Source organism: Mastomys coucha, unplaced genomic scaffold (assembly GCF_008632895.1).
Source record: "Mastomys coucha isolate ucsf_1 unplaced genomic scaffold, UCSF_Mcou_1 pScaffold21, whole genome shotgun sequence".
NCBI classification, from domain to species: domain Eukaryota; kingdom Metazoa; phylum Chordata; class Mammalia; order Rodentia; family Muridae; genus Mastomys; species Mastomys coucha.
In genome coordinates, this window is record NW_022196904.1 from 49,518,165 (window position 1) to 49,538,575 (window position 20,411).

The 20,411-nt window shown below is 35.3% G+C and overlaps 1 protein-coding gene across 7 annotated transcripts in view; it reads left to right on the forward strand.

Moving 5' to 3' along the window:
* Positions 1-20,411, forward strand: part of Ube3a (ubiquitin protein ligase E3A) — an 87,123-nt gene that overhangs the window by 21,196 nt on the left and 45,516 nt on the right. Inside the window, exon 5 of one of the 7 annotated variants that reach the window (XM_031386846.1) lies at positions 13,710-13,746. The exons of the other annotated variants lie outside the window; for them this stretch is intronic. Coding sequence (XP_031242706.1) covers positions 13,718-13,746 — 29 coding nt within the window. The 5' untranslated portion in view covers positions 13,710-13,717. The remainder of the gene's footprint in view (positions 1-13,709; positions 13,747-20,411) is intronic. 7 annotated transcript variants of the gene reach the window in all.

Genomic DNA, 20,411 nt, shown 5'->3' on the forward strand with positions numbered 1-20,411 from the left:
CTGTGTAGCCTTGAGTGTCCTGGAACCTGCTCTGTAGACAATGCTGGCTTCAAGCACAGATATTCTCTAGCCTCTGCTTTCTGGGTGTAAGATTAAAGGTGTGCACCACCATGACCAGCATCAAATTCATGAGGGAAAAAAATTCTTTACCTTTCCAATCATCTAAGAAATGAAGCAACAGTGAGATACCACCTCATACCTGTTAGAATATATGAATGTTCATGTTGATAAGGTTGTAAGCAAACAGAAATGTTGCACACAGTTGTTTGGAATGTAAATTAGATCAATTATGGAAAATAATAGGTTCCTAAAAATTTAAAAGCAGTGTTGCCATGACCTAGCAATTATAGAAATTTATAGTGTTATAAGAGATACCTGCAGTTTAATCTTCATTGCAACATTAATTAAACAAAATGCAGAAATCAGTGTTTGTCAGTGGTTAAATAAATAAAAATTGGTATATATGATGATGTAATATTTAGCCATTAAAATTTTTTTCTGAAATCTTGTCTTTGATTACATGGATGGAAATGATGCTCTCTATATTTTCAATGAAATAAATCAGTACAAAAACAGGTAGTACATGATCTCACTGTACGTAGACTGTAAAAACATCATTTTTCTAAAAGTGTTTGTTACTTAGAGTAGAATAGATGATGGACATAAAATAAAAAAAAATGTAAAATGAATAGAATGTAGTTCAAGAACCCTATTGTACAGCATGGGGACTTTATTGTATTTTTTCTTGACTATCACTAGAAGTCAACTATTAAGTATTTGTGTAAAAGTGCTATGTATGTTAGAATTTGTAAACTCATTTGATGCATCATTTTTGCATATGGTAATATATGTAGTTCTTATTTGTCAATGAAAATAAAAACTTTGGAAAAACACCTGTGCCTTTATACATTAAAATTATTATTGCATGAATGAGAGTTTTTAACAGATCAATAACATTTTAATAATCCTATGTGTGGTGTTTAATATGCTTAAGATAAAGGAGTGAATGTTGGAAATAAAGAGACTGTAAACTTTTATATTAATAAATACAAATAATTTTGGAGACTCTTATACTGGGATATAATATGCACACTGACATTGATGTCTTTTAGACATCATGAGTTTTAATAGAAGAGGAAAGAAAACCAGAAGGTATTCAGGTGGATTATATGAAAATTTCATATTAGGAGTTTGTGCATATAGAAGTATTAAGAATATTGATATTTGGCTAGGCATGTTCACTTACTCCGCTTCTGTAATCCCAGTACCTGGAAGCTTATTCAGGGACAGCTTCACCTATACAGTAAGGCAAGTCCAAGTTACATGAGATTGTGGCTTTAAAAAAAAAGCAGGGCTTAACAGTATCCTGCTTTCCAACTATGTGGACTAGATTTTCAGAACCTATGTAAAAAGTGAGACAAGGCCTTTGACTCCAGCCTTGGTGGAGGGGCAGAAATAGAATGATGGTTGAAATGTGTTCATTCTGTCTAGATAATTCAGCAAGTGTTAGGTTTAGTGAGAGACCCCGTCTTAAAAATATGGGTGAGGAGCATTAGAAAATTATGACTGCCTTTGATTTCTGGTCTCCAAATGCATGTGCATAGTTTGTGTCCACAACACATGTATAACACCCCCCTCAAAAAAAAAAAAAAAAAAAAAGAAGCCAGAAATAGATTCATCCAAAATAGAGCTATTATTTGTATACTATTGATCCCCTGAAATCTGATAGATCTTTGCATCTTATTTAATAGGAGTTTACTTTTCCATGATTGTTAATCAAATTCTAGAAAGCATCCTTAGTTTCACTTTGTGTCACATATTGGAACTGTTTGCAAGTTTTGTTGGATTTATCTTTAGAATACGTTTCAGCTACTTTAAAAAGCATTTGTAGAACCATTGCCATTTTTTGATAAGGGACATCATTGTTTCTCAGTACTTTTGTTTCTACCTCTGTTTACTACCAACAACTCAATGGGCTTTTCTGATTAAAAAAAGTTAAAACCATCTTTTCTATACTCAACTTTTCAAAGGTTTCCTTAACTATGGTTAGAAATTGATATGGCCCTATGTGAACTCGCTCTTTCATTTATGTAACGTCCTGTACTAGCTTTATGTTCGTAACCTGCAACTTTTGAGGTTTTAAGCCTGGCACTTAGTGACTCTTCCCTCTTGAGTTAACCTACATGTTTTTCTTCTTTACTTGTTTCAGAATTCCTAGATAATGCCTGTCATAGGTATCTTTTCTGAGTATCTTTGTCAAAATATGATTATGTTCTGTCTTCTCAGTTCTTACTATTTTTCTTTCTGAGGTTTAGTATCACTTTATTTCTTTTAAGGTCTCAATAGAGTGGGAACCTAGTGTTCTGTTTATTCTGTTTATATTTAACAGTTTAATGAAAAGAAACTTAGAGGAGTAAAGGGTTTATTTTGGCTTACATGATATAGGCCACCATTGAAAGTAGCCAGGCCAGGAACTTTATACTGATGCTGACTCAACTTTCAGACCTATGCTTAGCTAACACCACTTATTTATGCAGTCCAAGGCCACTTGCCCAGGGAATGCTATTGTCCACAATAGACTGGGTCCTCATATCAATCAAGACCCTCTTTCCACCCCCACCCCCCAGTCACACCCACAAGCCAGTTTAATCTAGGTAGTCCCTCAGTTAAGATTCCCTTAAGTCACACTACACACTAGGCTGTGTTAAAATTACAACTAAAGCTACCCTGAATACTTAGTGAAGTATATAAGGAATAGTCAGTTAATGCTTACTTACTATGTGTTAGTGAAAAATCATTAAATGTATGAAAAATATTTAGTGTCTCAGAAACATTGTGGTATCAGTTTATTTTTAAATAACTTTTATATACTCTTAGCCTGTGATTATGAGGACTAATAATGTAACATCTTTAGAATTTACCATTTGACAAGTCACTTTGCCCTGTGCTCCATGATTCTTGAATATTTTTTTCAGAATTTTTTGTGAGAGCTTAGCCTTTTTATCCAGGTGACTTCTGGTTATAAGGTTGGATGCTTTTAGTTTTTGTGTGAAACTAAACTCTAATTATAGGTGGTTCTATTTTCAAAAACTTCCTTTCTGAGATTTTTGAGGATACTCTTGGTTAGATTGAACCTTTGAAGCTTCTCTAATCTAAGATTAGCCTTCTAATATGGAGAAGAAATTTATGTAATCTGATAGGTTTTTGTCAAAGTCAAATAGCTAGAAAAACACCAACTTAAAAAATGTAAGCAATAACAAAAGAGAAATTAGAGATTATCGAGTTTGTAATTTGGTACTTTGGACGATAACAGAATAAGTTACAGGGTCATGTTTTCACTACATATAGTTAATGTGGAGTGGTGGAGTCAGTGATTGCTATTAGAGCACAGAAATGATACGGAAACTTTGGGAAAGAACTGTGATAACTAAGGAGCATAGTGTTGTCAGCAGGAAGATAACTGGGCAAGTCCACTAGACTGTGCATGTACTCAGTATTAGTGGAATGCAGAGGTAAGGTGATGAGAGAGAAATATGAAACATGTAATTAAAAGTAGAAAGCACAGTTGATCATGGAAGACCATGACATGGAAGTTGGTTATAAGTTCAATATCTCCTGATTACTTTTCTCCTCTGGTAGTCTGCATAGCATTGTCAAGTTCTACAGATCCTAGTCAGGGATCAAGCTTCAAGGTGAAATTTTGCTTAATTTTTCCATTTCTTTACTAAAGTATGTGATGTCTTCAGCAGTAGTGTCTTACTGTCAAGTTTTGGAGAGTAACTAAAAGCTATGATAAGAAATAGCTAACAGTGGAAGAGAGTGATCACTGGGATGTCACTGCTGAACAACTCCAAACAGGTTGAAGTTTAATTTTTTTTTTTACAAAATTCTTTTTTCCTTTAAAAAATTCTTGAGAACTTCATCCAGTTTGTATTTGAATATAATCACTTCCTCAACTTCTCCCCTTACAGCCCCTTCAACCCTTCCGTTATTTTAAGATTATACTTTTTTCAAACTTTTTCTTCTTCATTACCCATTGAATCTAGTTTTGTGTTGTTAAGCTAGTCTTGGAATTGGGGCCTGCTGTAGCGTGTAGTCAGCCTACCAGGAGTTCTTAAGATACTTTTAGGGGGATGACATCTCTATCCTCCCCCAAGCCCCATGCCATGCTGGGATTTTGGCTGGCTGTAGCTTGGGTGTATTATCATAATGGCTTATCATAAGTTCATATATACATCTAGTCTCTTGTCTCTTGGGAAAAACTGTTTCCTTGAAGTTGTTTACCACCTGTGAGTGATCATCTTTCCAACTCTTTGGGGTGAGATGAATGAATTTCTGATTTGGGATTGAGCACTTAACAACTTTTCTTTTCTTGCCATGCTTACCACTTTTGGAGTAGGATCATCTCTGTTACTTGCAAAGCTTATGTGGAGCAAAGCTTCTCTAGTGAAAGCTAAGAAATGCGCTTTTCTCTGGGTATACCAATAAATCATTAGGAACCATTTTAATATGTGCGTTTAGCAGAGTAATGGTATGGATTCTACCCATGGGCCTATGTCCTTATCTATACACAGGTTCTTGGCTCCTTTAATAGTACCTGGTATGGCCTCCACATTACAGTGTAGACCTTTAATGCAAAAACATAGTGGCTATGTAAGTGTATTCCTAAAACACCTATGCCATTATTAGTAATCCTGTCTTGTCAGGCCACTTTTAGCCTTAAGGGTTCATTGACTGGATGAAATTGAGGCTTTTCTTCTCAAGAGAGTTTGTATAGCATCAACCAGCATACTGGATTATAGCCAGTTGGAATAAAGTTTTCCAGTGAGTACCAGCATGTCTTCGTGCTCTGTGATTCAAGTACATGGTTGATGTCTATAGCAATCTGATCTTACCATCAACAAGTCATCACTTCGATTTCATTAATTAATGTGTCTGTTTTTATAGCCCTTGCATGCTGTTTTTATTACTAAAGCTTTGTAAAACTTAAAATTATAGATGATGATACTTTTAGCATTTCTTTTACTGTTCAGGATTATTTTTCTGTCATGTGTATTATGAAATAAATTTTAATATTTCTTATTTCTATGATATATCAAGCTATGATTTTGATGGGGATTGTGTTAAGTCTGTAAGTTGTTTTAGGTAGAATGACTATTTTTACAACATTACATTCTGAGCATGGGTGGTTTTTCCACCTGGTTTTTTCAACATATTTTCTTTTATTTCTTAAAGTTTAATTATATAACTCTTGTACTTCCTTAGTGAGATTTATTCAAGTAATTTTTGAGGTTATTGTGACTGGGATGGTTTTCCTCATTTCTTTGTCTTTGTATTTATTATTTGTATATAGGAAGGCTACTGAGTTTTCTGTCTTCATTTTGTATCTTGTTTCTTTGCTGAGTGTGTTTGTCAGTTGTAGGAGTTTTGGGTAGATTCTTACAGTTTGTTACTTACAGATTTATTTCTTAAGCAGGACCATTTTATTGTAAATAAAGATGATTTGACTTCTTTCCCTACTGGTGTTTTCTTTAGTTCCTTCACTTATAGTATTTCTCTCATCAAAACTTCAAGCATTATATTTACCTGGAATAGCGAGAGTGAACGTGCTTGTCTTGTTCCTAATTTTAGTAAGAATGTTCTGAGGATTTTTTCATTTGTTATTTATTATTTTTTATGTAACATGTTTGCCAGGAGTTGCTTTTGTTTTCCTTTATTATGTTGAGATACCCTCTGTATCCTAAGGTTCCCTAGAACTTCTGTCACAAAGGATTGGTGGATTTTTGTTAGAGCCTTCTTCCCATATGATGGGATGTTGGTGTGTTTTCTGGTCAGGTTTTCTGTATGCCTCTTTTACTCTAAGAGATATATCTTTACATTTTGGATTTTCATCAGTGATTTTTATTGAAAATATTTTCTGTGCCTTTGACTAGTGTTTCTTTCTGTATAACTATTATTTTCAGATTTGTTTTTATTTTTATTTTTATTTTTTGTGGTATTCTCTATACTCCATCCTAAGTTCCATAGATTTTTAGATATTTTCTAAATATTTTTAATATTTTCCTTGACTGACTAATCATTTCCTTTACCTTTTCCTCCTGGTCTGATATTTCCTCTTCCACAACACTTTGTTTTGAGCTCATTTGTTTGATTTCCTGAATTCTTCATTTCTAGTAGTAATTCCTTTTGACTTTTCAGAATTTCTATAGTCTTTGTTAAATTTGATTTTTACATATTGTGTTTACAGATTGATTCAGCTACGTGCTTTTGCAGTTCTCATTCAACCATTTGTTAATATTGTCTTTGAGTGCCTTCAACAGGGATTTCCTGTTTGAAGACATTTTCTTGTGCATCATTTATGGTGCTTTTCTCAGAGATGAATAAACTGTGGCTGTTAGTTTCTAGAGGAGTTATTGCCTTTGTGTAGCCCTGGCTCTTCTGGAACTAGATCTGTAGACCAGGCAAGCCTTGAACTCACAGAGATTACCTGCTCAGTAATGCCTTATTTAGTTTCCATGCTTTCTCTAATATCTGTTGCTGTTAATACCTAATTTTATTCCATTGTATTCTATACAAAGAAGTATGGTGTTACACTATTCATATATTGCTGTGACTTTTTTTAGTGTCTTGATAGGTAGTTGATTTTTGTAAAGAAATTCCAAAGACTGAGGAGAATGTATATTAGTATACATTCTCATGTTCCTCAGCCAGGGTGAACTCTCAAGCACTATCCTTAGCTTACTCAAAGAAGCAGGATCAGCTCTTGTGCTCTCATGTCCTTGCATCCAGCTTACCAGCAACATCACTACCATGACCAGCTCTTCTAAGTTGTTCTAGTCAGGATGCAGGGCCTGTGCCCCTGAGTGATGCAGTCAGTAAGGGAAAGGGCCAGTTCTGCCTGCTTTAGGTAGTGAGAGGAGGGTGGAAGAAGGCATGTCTCCCTACCTCATGCCATCCTACCTCAGATGTGGGGCTAAAGCAGATCTCCAGTGCATATGCCCTTGGGGTTGTACTGTTTTATTTTATCACAGAACATTTTTACAATGTTGAGGAAGAGGGCTAATTTATGGCAGGATTGGCATATCAGTTTATTTGGCACGTGTGTCTTTTATTTTTTTTTCCTTAGACATTCTAGATACTAAATCTCTATTAGATGTATAGTTGGTAAAGATTTTCTTCCATTGTCTTGGTTGTCTTGATTTGCCTTTTAACTGTTGCAGTCTCATTTGTCAATTTTTGCTATATTCATTCCTTTCTCCCCCCCACCCCCCAGCATCTTCCTATAATTCTATAGAAAAGCCACTGGCTTTGTATTCCTTTTTGCTACAAGTGTTTATCAGGGTCCTTACAGTAAAGGATGCTTTTGTGTACTTTTAGAGATAATTTGTTTTTTTCTTTCCACTTTGTTTGGTTTTGGTTTTTCTTGTTTTATTTCTCTATGACTTCAAAGTGCTACATTGAATAATAATATAGAAACTGAACACCTTTGTCACATGTCTGATATTAGAGAAAATGACTTCAATATTTTTTTCTATTTAGCATAACATTAGTCTTAGGTTGTTTTATAGCCTTTTAGTATGTTTGAGGTGTGTTCTTTCCTTATGTGCTGTTACCTGGTTTGGGACTCTTAGAACCATACATTTGTAGAATGGCTTTAGTAGCTTTCATTCCCTGGTTGGTAGAACACTTTGAGGTTTTCTTGCTGTTTGTTCTTCTATAAAGAACTGGTATATTTTAGCAATGAATCTGTTCTTCGCTTTTCTTTATTGGAAGGATATATTGCTTCAATTTTGTTGCTTTTTGTATCTTTTCTCTATTTCCTCTTAATATAATTTTTATAGATCATACCTGTTGAATTTATACCTTTCTTCTAGATATTTCATTCTTTTTAAATGTTGCTTTTCATATTAATTACTAAAGACCTCTTGTGTTTTCAGTACTACCTTTTATTTTGTAATCATCTTCAGCCTTGATTTTTTTTTTGAATTTTTATTTTTTATTTATTTTTTTATTTAATTTTTTTTGATTTAAGTTTAATTGCATTATGAGAAAAGATTCATGATTTCAATCTATCTGAACTTGTTAACATTTAAAAACATATTTTAAGTTAATAGAATTAAATCACACTCTAATTTCAATTTTGTACTCCAACTATTCCCAGAGACTCCTTCTTCAATACCTACAGTACCTTTTTTGTCATATTCTTTAAAATTTATAAAATATTATAACAATAAAAATGAGTATTATAGTCAGGCGGTAGTGGCGCATGCCTTTAATCCCAGCACTTGGGAGGCAGAGGCAGGTGGATTTCTGAGTTTGAGGCCAGCCTGGTCTACAGAGTGAGTTCCAGGATAGCCAGGGCTACACAGAGAAACCCTGACTGGAAAAACCAAAAGAAAAACAAACAAACAAAAAAAGAGTATTATAAAAGTTGTTTGATATAAAACAAAAACTAATTTACACAGTGTTATGTAGATGCTTGTCTACAGCAATACTGAAAATACATTTTTCTCAAAAAAATTTAAATAACTCTAAACATATTAACTATATATTTTAAAATAATACATCACTACTAGTATTTTTTAAATGAACATAAATAGATTAAGTGTTTTTGTTTGTTTGCTTGTTTTGTACTTAGTAGAGCTTAAATCTTGGCTCTTATTGTGGTACAAGCCCAAAATAAGAACAATTTTTAGACATTGGATTTCATTGTAATAAGGCTGTACTTCAGTGACCCTCACATCACCAAAGGATTTTACCTCCATCATAGCTAAGCTGAGAGTTGACAGTCTGCTGCACCAAGGAATGAATTGCAGGCATGATCTTTGGATTCAGACTTCCTGCTATGGTCAAAGCTATTTGACTTGAATGAGTGACTTTATTCTCAGCCCATAGAGACAGGTTACATTCATTTAAGAAATGGTATGTGTATTAGTAGATGGTCTATCCATAAAGTCATTCAACTGTTTCAGTGAACAATGGTTCTGCTTGGAGGGTGGCACAGACATTAGGTGAGGGTAAGAATCTGGTTCATTGGCTGTGATAATTTGGAAAAGCATTCCTCTCAGAGAAAGAGTAACTTATAAAGTCCTCTTCTTCAAACTTGATACAATAGTTACAAACATCAAGCAAAGCATTTAGTCTCACTCTTTGTTGTTCTCTTACAAGCAACCTCCCAAGTTAATTGTCTACCTTTCTTTTGGCTGTATAAATATTTTTAAATATGTAAGCTTGTTCTGAAAACCATAGTATAGTGTAGAAACATCAAACAAACAATACTACTAATAGGCTGAGATAGGAGAAGCATGATTTCAAGACCATTATGTGGTACACAGCAAGACACTGTCACATACAAACAAGCAGAAAGTGTATATGAAATGTACAATATTGAACGTATTTCTCCAATTACCAAATTAGAGAGACCACTGGATGAAAGTCAATAAATTTCTAATTCCTCATATTTTTGGATTTCAATTGATTAGGATATGTTGGTAATACTAATTTTCATATTAAGATATTAAGAAAAAGTGATTGTTACTTCCTGTTGTTTTTGTTGTAAGAGGTGGAATTAGATTTGTTGAAAGATTACTTTCTTGCTTCTTCTAGGGTGCAATTTTGCTCCTTATGTTGGTATTTTCCATCTATTATCCTTTGTAGGGCTGGATTTGTGGAAAGATACTATATAAATTTTATTTTGTGATGGAATATCTTGTTTTCTCCATCTATGGTAATTGATAGTCTTGCTGGGTATAGTAGCCTGGGCTGGCATTTGTGTTCTTGTAGGTCTGTATGACATCTGCCCAGGATCTTCTAACTTTCATAGGCTCTGGTGAGAAGTCTAGTTGAATTCTTATAGGCCTGCCTTTATATGTTACTTGACCTTTTTCCCTTACTGCTTTTAAAATTGTTTCTTTGTTTAGTGCATTTGGTGTTTTTATTATTATGTGATGGGAGGAATTTCTTTTCTGGTCCAGTCTATTTGGAGTTCTATAGGCTTCTTGTATGTTCATGGGCATCTCTTTCTTTAGGTGAGGGAAGTTTTCTTTTATAATTTTGTTGAAGATATTTACTGGCCCATTATATTGGGAGTCTTCACTCTCTTCTCTACCTATTATCCTTAGGTTTGGTCTTCTCATTGTGTCCTGGATTTCCTGGATGGGTTAGGAGCTTTTTGCCTTTTGCATTTTCTTTGATTATTGTGTCAATGTTTTCTATGGTGTCTTCTGCCCTTGAGATTCTCCCTTCTATCTCTTGTATTCTGTTGGTGATGTTAGTCAGGATCTATGACTCCTGATTTCTTTCCTAGGTTTTCTATCTCCAGGGTTGTCTCTCTTTCTGATTTCTTTATTGTTTCTATTTCCATTTTTAGATGTTGGATGGTTTTGTTCATTTCCTTCACCAGTTTGATTGTGTTTTCCTGTCGTTCTTTAAGGGATTTTTGTGTTTCCTCTTGAAGGGCTTCTAGCTCTTTACATGTGTTCTCCTGTATTTCTTTGAGGAGTTATTACGTCTTTCTTAAAGTTCCATATCATCCTCATGAGAAGGGATTTTAGATCTGAATCTTGCTTTTCCAGTGTGATGGTGTGTCCAGGACTTGCTATGGTGGGAGAATTAGGTTCTGATAATGCCAAGTAAGCTTGGTTTGTGTTGTTTATTTTCTTTAGCTTGCCCCCCACCATCTGTTTATCTCTACTGCTACCTGCTGTTGATAAATCTGACTGGAGCCTGTCCTGTGATCCTGATTGTGTCAGAACTCCTCAGAGTCAAGCTGTCTCTGTGATCCTGTGATTCTGGGGTCCTGTGATCCTGGGCTTGTTAGAGCGCCTGGGAGTGCAGCAGCTTCCTCTGGGTGTTGTGGGAATGGCTGCTGAGTTTGTGCCCTAGGTCTGCTCAGAGAACTGGCCCAGAGAAACCAGAAGCAACCTGAGCCACTGGGCTGGTGGAGTTTCTGTGTGCCTGGGTCCTGCCAGTCCTAGCCGCTCCCAGTGTTGGGATGGATGTGTCCTCCTCACCTCTGATCCTCTGATTCTGGATGTATTAGAGTGCCTTGGAGGGGAGCCACCTCTGGATGTTGTTGTACTGGCTGCAAAATTTGGGCCCAAGATCTCCTTAGGGCACTGACCCAGACAGGCTGGAAGGAATCAGTCTTCAATCTTGATTTTTATTAATTTGGTCTTGCCTTTCTTTGGTTATTTGGGCTAAGGATTTGTTATTCTTTTATTATTCTCTTCAAAGAAAGAACTCTTTGTTTTACTTTGCTGTTTTAGAGTCCAGTTCATTAATTTCTGTACTGGCATTTATTCTTTTTTTTCCAGGTATTAGTTTGTAGTTTGGGTTGTTCTTATTTTTCTGAGATCTTGAGGTACATTGCTAAGTTTTTATTTGAATTCTGACTGAATTTTCTAAAGGAAGGAGTGAAGCTTTGCTGTGATACCTTTGCTGTTTCCTAGTATATTTTCCTTTCTTTGATTATTTTTTAAGCATAACAAAATAAAATATTGTAAGATGAAACAAAAACTATCATTGAAGCTTGCCTTGGCAAATGATAAGAGGAAAAGAGTCAGAAGAACAGAAGACACAAGAGCCAGAAGCCTAAGTTGTTCTCACACTAAGGAGTACCATAAAATAAATACTAAGCGTATAGTCATTTTACATGTGTTTGTATTATGCATATATGCAAATACATTCATACATACATACATACATACATGCCTGCCTGCCTGCCTGCCTGCCTGCCTGCCTACATACCTATCTACGTACCTACCTACCAACCTGGTACAAACCTACTTGTGCTTGCAGCTTCAGTTTCTGAGATTTCGTATCAGACTTTCTGAGTTGATTCAGAGGGCCTTGTTCTGGTATCTTCCTTCCCCTGTGGCTCTTCAAGCTTTTCCACCTTCTCTTCTAAGGGATTCCCTGAGCTTTGTTGCAAGGGATTTGACTGAGAGCTCCCATTTAAATACACTGTCCATGAAATGTGTGACTGTCGTCTCTGCATCTGTTTCCATCTGCTGCCAGAGAAAACTTCTCTGACAATAACTAGATTAGGCACTGATACAATTTGTATACCAGAATATCATTAGCAATCATTTTATTGACTTTAATTTTTTTTTAATTTATTTATTATTATACATAAGTACACTGTACCTGCTTTCAGACACACCAGAAGAGGGCATCAGACCTCATTACAGATGGTTGTGAGCCACCATGTGGTTGCTGGGATTTGAACTCAGGACATTCAGGAAGAGCAGTTAGTGCTCTTACCCACTGAGCCATCTCACCAGCCCAACTTTAAATTTTTTTAAGATTTTTTTTAAATTTTTAAAACATCAGCAGTTTTTGTTTTACCCTAGGCTTCTGGTCCTTAGTTATACAAGCAGTTTCGGATATGGGGTTCTTCTCATGGAGTGAGCCTTAAGTCAAATCAGACATCAGTTGGCTACTCCCACTACTTCTGTGCCACTACTGCCTTAGCATATTTCACAGGATGGGCAGATTGTAGGTCAAAGGTTTTGTGGCTGGATTAGTGTGCATGTATCTCTTTTGGTACCTTGTAGAGTACCTTCCCTCACCAAAGAAATAAGAGTGTAAGGGTGAAGGCTCCATGCAGGCAGCAGCTTGGCTTCTCCATTTTCAGTGGGTTGCATGTGTGGGTATTGACCTCAGCAGTTGGGCTCTACTGTTAGTTTTCAGGTAGCAACCTGTTGTTTTGACAACAACCTGGGCTGTTTGTGAATTTCTTCTTCATCTTCGTCATTCTCTCCTCTACCTCTTCCTCCTCCACCTCCTCCTCTTCCTTCTTCAAGATTTATTTATTTATTTCATATATGTGGGTACACCATCGCTGTCTTCAGATACTCCAGAAGAGGACATCGGATGCCTATTACAGATGGTTGTGAGCCACCATGTGGTTACTGGGAATTAAACTCAGGACCTCTGGAAGAACAGTCAATGCTCTTAACCACTGAGCCATCTCTCCAGCCCTGTTTGGGATTTTGTATGGGACTCTATTCATTTAATTGAAGTGCAATGTAGTTTGGTTGTCTGGAGACAAGAGGTGGCCACTTAAGATTCTGTATCTTCCATTACTAGATCATCTCATTAGGGTCACTTTCATACATCCAAGGAATTTTCCAGTGCACTAGGTTTCTACACCAACACTGAAATGCCCCCTTTCCCAATTCTTCTTGTTTCTACCACACTCTCCGTCAACCCTATCTCTATCCCCAACTCCTCATATCCCCACACTTGATAACTCTGCCCATCTGTTCAAGTTGCCCTGTAAAATCTATTTCACTCTTCTAGGGAGATTGTGCATCCTTGCTGGAACCCTCTTCTTTACCTAACTTATCTGGGTCTACAGATTTTATCTTGGTTATTATTTACTGAACTGCTAATATCCTTTTATAAGTGAAAACATACCATATTTATCTTTCTGAGTCTGAGTTACCTCCCTAAGGATTATTTTTGCTGTAACCTAGTATGTTTTCTTTTTATTTAACTTACTCCTTTAAAACGTTTCTGTTCTGATTTCTTCAGTTACACTTATGATACTCAAGATTGTATTGTATTGTCTCCAGGCATTTGTGAAGTATACATAGTTTCCTTTGCATTTCTAATTTTATTCTCTTATGATCTGATAAGTGCAAGAAAGTAATTTTTACTGTTGTTGACTTGCCTAATATTCAAAAATGTGGTTTATCTCTTAGAGAATTCCATGGGCTGCCAAGGTTTATTCTGCAGAAGGTGAGATGTTCTTTAGATATCTTGAAATAAGTTCCTTTGATGTCTGCTACAGTTTAGATAAAACCTTCCTTCCTTCCTTCCTTCCTCCTCCCCCTTCCCTTCCCCCCTTCTCCCCCTCTCTCTGTCTTTCTTTCCTTTCTCTCCTTCTTTCTTTCTTTCTTTCTTTTGGTTAGGTAAGATATTAATTTGGAAAGTTAAAATTATTACTGTATTTTGACTTGTTACTTTCTATATGGATATAGTATTTTCTGGTGAGAGGTTGGAATTCACAGTAGTCTAGGAGTGCTTGTTTTTATGAACTTGGGTACACCATCATTTGATGCATATATACATATAATTGTACATCCCTCATTGTTTTTTTTTATAGTATATAGTGATATTTATGTCACTTCCAGTTCTTTTTTGATTTCCCCTCACTTTTCAGTTCCATTTTTTTCTCTTTTAGCTTGTGTTCAAGTGAAATACATTTTTTATAAACAACATAATTTGATCCTACTTTTAATTCATGCTAATCTGTGCCATAATTGGAACGCTAAAACATTTATATTTTGTTGACTAAATTTTGTTGTTTCTTTCATAGTTCTGTTTTTCTTTCACTAACTTATATAGACAGAATTGCTTCTTTCTTAATTTTTATTTTTTCATATATAGAATTACAAAATTCATTTTCCTTGAGCTCCTTCGTTTGAGTCATTCTGCTGTCTGTAGGTTTCCTTTAAGTGTATACGTAGTTTGGTGGTCTTGAGTGGCTTTGTGTTTTTCCTACCATGGGAAGGTTTTTTTTTTTTTAAATTAGATATTTTCTTTATTTACATATCATATGATTTTTCTTTTCCCAGTTTCCCCTCCCAGGAACAAACAAACAAACAAAAACAACAAGGACAAACCCCTGTTGGCTTCCCCCTCCCCATGTTTCCCACCCCACCCCACCCTCTCCCACTTATTGGCCCTGGCATTTCCCCTACATTGGGGCACAGAACCTTCACAGGACCAAGGACCTCTCCTCCCACTGATGATTGATTTTACAATCCTCTACTATACACATGCTGCCAGAACAATCAGTCCTTCCATGTATACTCCTTGGTTGGTGGTTGAGTCCCTAGGAGCTCTGTGGGATTGCAAGCTGGTACAACCACTCTGGAAATCAGTATGGCGGTTCCTATGGAAATTGGGCATAGTTCTACCAGAGGACCCAGCTATACCAGTACTGGGCATATACCCAGAAGATGCTCCAACATGTAATAAGGACACATGCTCCACAGTGTTTATAGCAGCCTTATTTATAATAGCCAGAAACTGGAAACAACCCAGATGTCCCTCAACAGAGGAATGGATACAGAAAATTTGGTACATCTATACGATGGAGTTCTACTCCGCTATTAAAAACAATGAATGTATGAAATTCTTAGGGAAATGGATGGATCTGGAGAATATCATCCTGTGAGTGAGGTAACACAATCACAAAAGAACACACACGGTATGCACTCTCTGATAAGTGGTTATTAACCCAGAAGTTCGGAATACAGGAAGAACAACCTGCAAACCACAAGATACTCAAGAAAAAGGAAGACCAAAATGTGGACACTTCATTCCTTCTTAAAAGGGGGAACCAAATACCCATGGAAGGAGTTGCAGAGACTCACTATGGAGTAGAGACTGAAGGAAGGACAAGCCAGCCTGATATAGCTATCTCCTGAGAGGCTCTGACAGTACCTGACTAATACAGATGTAGAGGCTCACAGCCATCCATTGAACTGAGTACAGGGTCCCCAGTGAAGGAATTAGAGAAAGGACCAATGGAGCTGAAGGGTTGGCAGCCCCCTAGGAAGTTTTTATATTAGATTTAAAAGATAACTTTGGATATAGTAATCATCACCAAAAAGATTTTTATCTTTTATTTTTCTGGTGAGAGGTTGAATGTTACAGTGAATTTGCCGTTGTTAGTATGTTGATACTTTTATTTTCTTTGTAGTGTTAGGATTTGAACTATAATGTGCTGAGGAGCAATTCCTTCTGGCCATGACTCATTTGGGTTTTAAACATCTTTCTGTATAAATGTTCATTTCTTTCTCGAGATTTTAGAAATGTTCTGCTTTTATTTCATTGACTTGGTCTCAATGCTATTAGTTCCATGTATTCTTCAGTTTCATTTTGATCATGTCCTAAAGATTTGGTTGTGTTTACTTACTTTGTTGTGTGTCTGAATAAAGATTTTTCTTCGATTCCTGCTGTTCTGTCTTGTACTTGATTTGCTCTGTTATTTATAGCTTCCACTGAGATTTTTAATTTTACTCATTTCCATCATTCTCCCTCCCACCACCAGTCTCAGTTTCTTTGCTAAAGTTCTCATTGATGTTTTGTACTTCAGAATTCTTTGAACAGCATTTCAACCAGTTGAACATCTTTTTATTGGTTATTAAATGCTGATCATCTGAAATAACTTTGTTCCATTTAAAATGTTTTGTTTATGTGTTATAATTTGTACACATGTCAGGATGGATATGTTTTCTAGTTTTATTTGTTATTAGCTTTCTGTTGAGTTTTCAATTCTTAGCACTACTCAAAGGAGGAAAGAAACCTCTAACACATAGAATAAAACCAAACCATTTTCAGAAATAGACTTTAAATTGACTGATGCCAGCATTTATAGCACCATTGATCATTAAAAATATGTTTAGAATAATGTTAGAAGTTAAAAATTATTTAGGATCAAATTATAAATAGTACCTTAACGAAAAAAAGGAGAAAGGAGCAGGAAAAAATGGGAAGCAAATTTAAATGAAAAGAATGTAGAAGAATACTAAGAACAGGGGAATGAAACAAATGGTAAATAACTAAAGAAAACAAACAAAATAAAATAAATAGAATAGTAAAAAAATGTAGTCTTATAAAAATAAAGTCTAAAACAATAACAAGTAAAAGAAAGTGTATTGGAATAATTTCTTCTTCATCCCCTAATATTCCAGTCCTGTTATTGAGGCTGGTGCTGATTTGGAACCAATCAAAGCTCAGATGTAGGGTAGGTAACTGTCTTTAATTTGAGATTGTCAGTGTTTTTGAATACCAATGTCTTTGCTAGCTGAATTTTGCTGTACATAGCCTAGGGATATTTAAATTTGTTTTTAAATTTTCACCTATTAATGTATTCATTTATTCATTCATTCACTCATTCATTATTTCCTTAAGGGACTTTCCAGCTTTTCTTTCTTAGTTGGCTAGTTCCATGTCACAGGGTGTCTCCCACGTATGATTTAAAATGAGGGAAGTCAAAAAAAGTACTATTTGTTCTAGAGAACTGGTGTCTGTACTTTTAGATCCTGCCTGTAGTCACCACACTGCGAAGGGTATCAGACAGCTGGAATCAATTTCTCCGTTGGATCTTACCTTCAGAGTTATTGATTATTGTAGGCAGCAAACCTCATGACAGACAAAGCTAATTTTGTAGGCTGAACAGCCCATGAACATGGATAGGCTTGACAGTTTATCCTCCACATTGTAGGGTTTGATCCTAGCCACAGAAGTGCTGGTTAATTGACAAAGTACCCTTCAAGTCTTGTCTACTTTGCTTGAGTTTCTCAACATTTTTGCATTCAAGTCTCTACTCCATATCGACCTTGCTCATCTGTCTTCCCACCCATAGACTATGGCAAGAAATCCCCCATTTCCTTGCTTGTAATTGTTTCATGTTTTTCAACCCCCAAGATAGTTTGTTCTCAAACAGATGTAGATCCCTTATCATGATACCTGACTAGTTCTCCAGAATACAGAATTATAAACTGGATTTTCCCTTCTCCAGTGCTGACTTAGAATAAGTCAATGTCATGCCAAAACCTCCAGTTCTTTGTGAGTACTCTTGCTTGTTCTGTGATCAAAACTGTAGTTTCTTTTTAGTCAGTCCCACCTTTATGGATGAGATAATCGTTATGACCACCAGTTTATTTTGGCTGGAGCCACTTGCTTTTCCTTTTTGCTACATAGTATTTTTCTCTGTTTCTCAGTTGTTGCAGAATCTCTTTTGTGATTTCCAATATTCTTTTCTCTTAGAATTTGAATTTACCCTTTGATACTCTAGCAGTTTTCATTCACGTTATTACCTCAGCAGCCTGTAGTCTTGCATCTTACTCCAAATGTCCCTTTATCCTTTTATCTTTTTCTTATCTGATAGCTATGTCTGGATATTGTACTTAACTTTTAGTGGTGGTAAGAGTAGATATTTCTCCTTTTCCTTCTCTACTTCCTCCTCATCATCTTTTTAAAAAAATGTATCTTATGTGTATCTGTGTTTTGCCTACATATATGTCTGTGCACCATATGTAGCATGACTGGTGTCCATGGAGACCAGATGAGTGTGTAACTTTCCCAGTTGACTGTGCACCAATTTGTTGTTGAGAATCAAGCCTGGATTCCTGGAAGAGGAATCAATGCTCTTAACTACTGAGAGACATCTTATCACTGGGATTGGTTATTCATTTTCTCAAACTGGAGTCTGAAAGCCTATTGGCTTCCCTAGATTTCGTTTAAGTAATGTGATTTTAGCAAGGACATGTGTTCTGGTTTGTCAAATGTGTTTTATGCATTGGTTTTGACTGTATTTAGATTTAATATGTGTATATGTATGCATGTTATGTGTGTGCGTGCCTGTGGCATTGAGTGCTCTGAAACTGGAGGAACAGGCAGTTTTGTGAGCCACCTGACATCATGCTAGGAACTGAACTCTGTTCCTCTGAAAAAGCAGCTAGTGCTTTTGACTAGTGAACCATCACTCTAGCCTCCATTTTTGATTGTTTTTTAAGTCTTACTCTGCTATTACAATTCATGAATTTGACTAATTTTTATATCGAACTCTCCTTTCACCAGCAAATACCATATGGAGATTTATGATTTATAATCTTTTAAATGTATTGTTAAGATTGTTATTTAGTTTGTTGTTTACATTTATATTTTTGTAGTAAATGATCAGTAGGTAGTTTCTTTTTTCCTTGTTTCCTTTTCCCAGACAAGATCTCTATAACCAATGCTGGTGTTGAACTCACTTTTTTTCCCTGACTCAAGCTCCTGTATGCTGAGATTACTATGTTGGGCCATAGCAACCTGGCCTGCTTCATTTTCCTTGAGTAAACTCATTTGATTTTGGAATCTAAGTAATGCTGACCTTCAAAACAAATGATCTTAGAAATGTATTGTTCAATTTTTCCAAGTTTGTAAACTATTGCTAATTCTTTAAATGTTAGGATTCGGAAGGATACTTGCGCATCTATTTTTTTTTAACTACACTATTCATAGTAACTAGGAAGTAAAACCAGTGTCCAGTGTCTATCAACAGATGAATGAAAATATGGTATATAGACAAATGAAAATTTAATAAAGTACATTTTATCTGCTCTTATTTGTTTCCGTTTGTTTTGATGACTTTGGGATTTAAGCTCTTAAAGGTCATCCTCACCCTCCTATTTACAAATCGTTTATTCAAACCCCAAAGCACCTACGAATAGACTGGGTAATGTATTTGCACAATGATCAAAATATAATCTTGATCCATATTTAGACAATTTCAGAACTATATTACAGAAATAATGTTGTAAGCAACTTCAGTTGCTTTGTTTAGATCTTAATTCATAGTTGTGTGAAATTTTACAATAAATGTTTATATCTAATTATATATTTTTAATTGTAGCTCTACTAAATAGATTTATCTGCTTGGAAAAGTGAATTAAATAAAACCTAGCATTAAGGAAGACTAGCAAGGGAATGGGCTACAAGTATGTAATTTAGGTAAAATAACTATCAGGTACTTGCTGTTTGTATGGCAGTGGTACTAATAACTCTTTCTACACTAATACATGACAGATTTCCATTTTCAAATTCTTTCTTGAGAAATACATAAGTTCTAAAATTAGCATTATCTGCGATCAGCCCATATTCACATTCTGTTTACATAAAGAGGAGTCAACCTAAGGATTTAGGAAAAGATCTTTTTTAAAAAAATACTATTCTTTGAAAGTTTTATATATTTATACAATACATATTGATGGTATGCCTCCACCACTCCATGTTTCCAGCTCCACTATTCAATATCTAAATTTGTAAATGTTTACTTACTATTCTTTTAACTATGAAACTAGGCAGCTAAAAAAACACCACCAGCAGTTTAGTCATTTTAAAAGATAAATAATTCTATGTGAAATTTTAATTCTACAGTTCTATTTTTACAACTAGCAATTGGTCATTGGGTTTGAAAAGATGAACGAAAGCATTTTTAGTATCCATCCATCCATGTATCTATCTGCCTTTAAGAAACTTGCCTTATTTTATATATAATGGTCTTTCAAGTGGTTCCTGTTACTAATTGGGTCATATTTATACTTTCAGTCTTGTAATACATGATTTGATGGCACTTCCCTACCTTATACTGACTTTAACTGTATTAGGAATATCTCTGGTCTTTTTGAGATCACATTGTTTACTCTTGACAAGTTTCTACATTAAAAATAATTTGGGGCAGGTTGTGAAATTTGGTTTACTGATTCCCTCACATAAAGTTCATAATAACTTTAAACTCAAGATCTTCCTGCCTTAGTCCAATATATGCTACTATTATAAGCATTCATTATAATTATAATTATATTACTATAATTATAATTATGCTACCATTCCTTGTAGGAGTA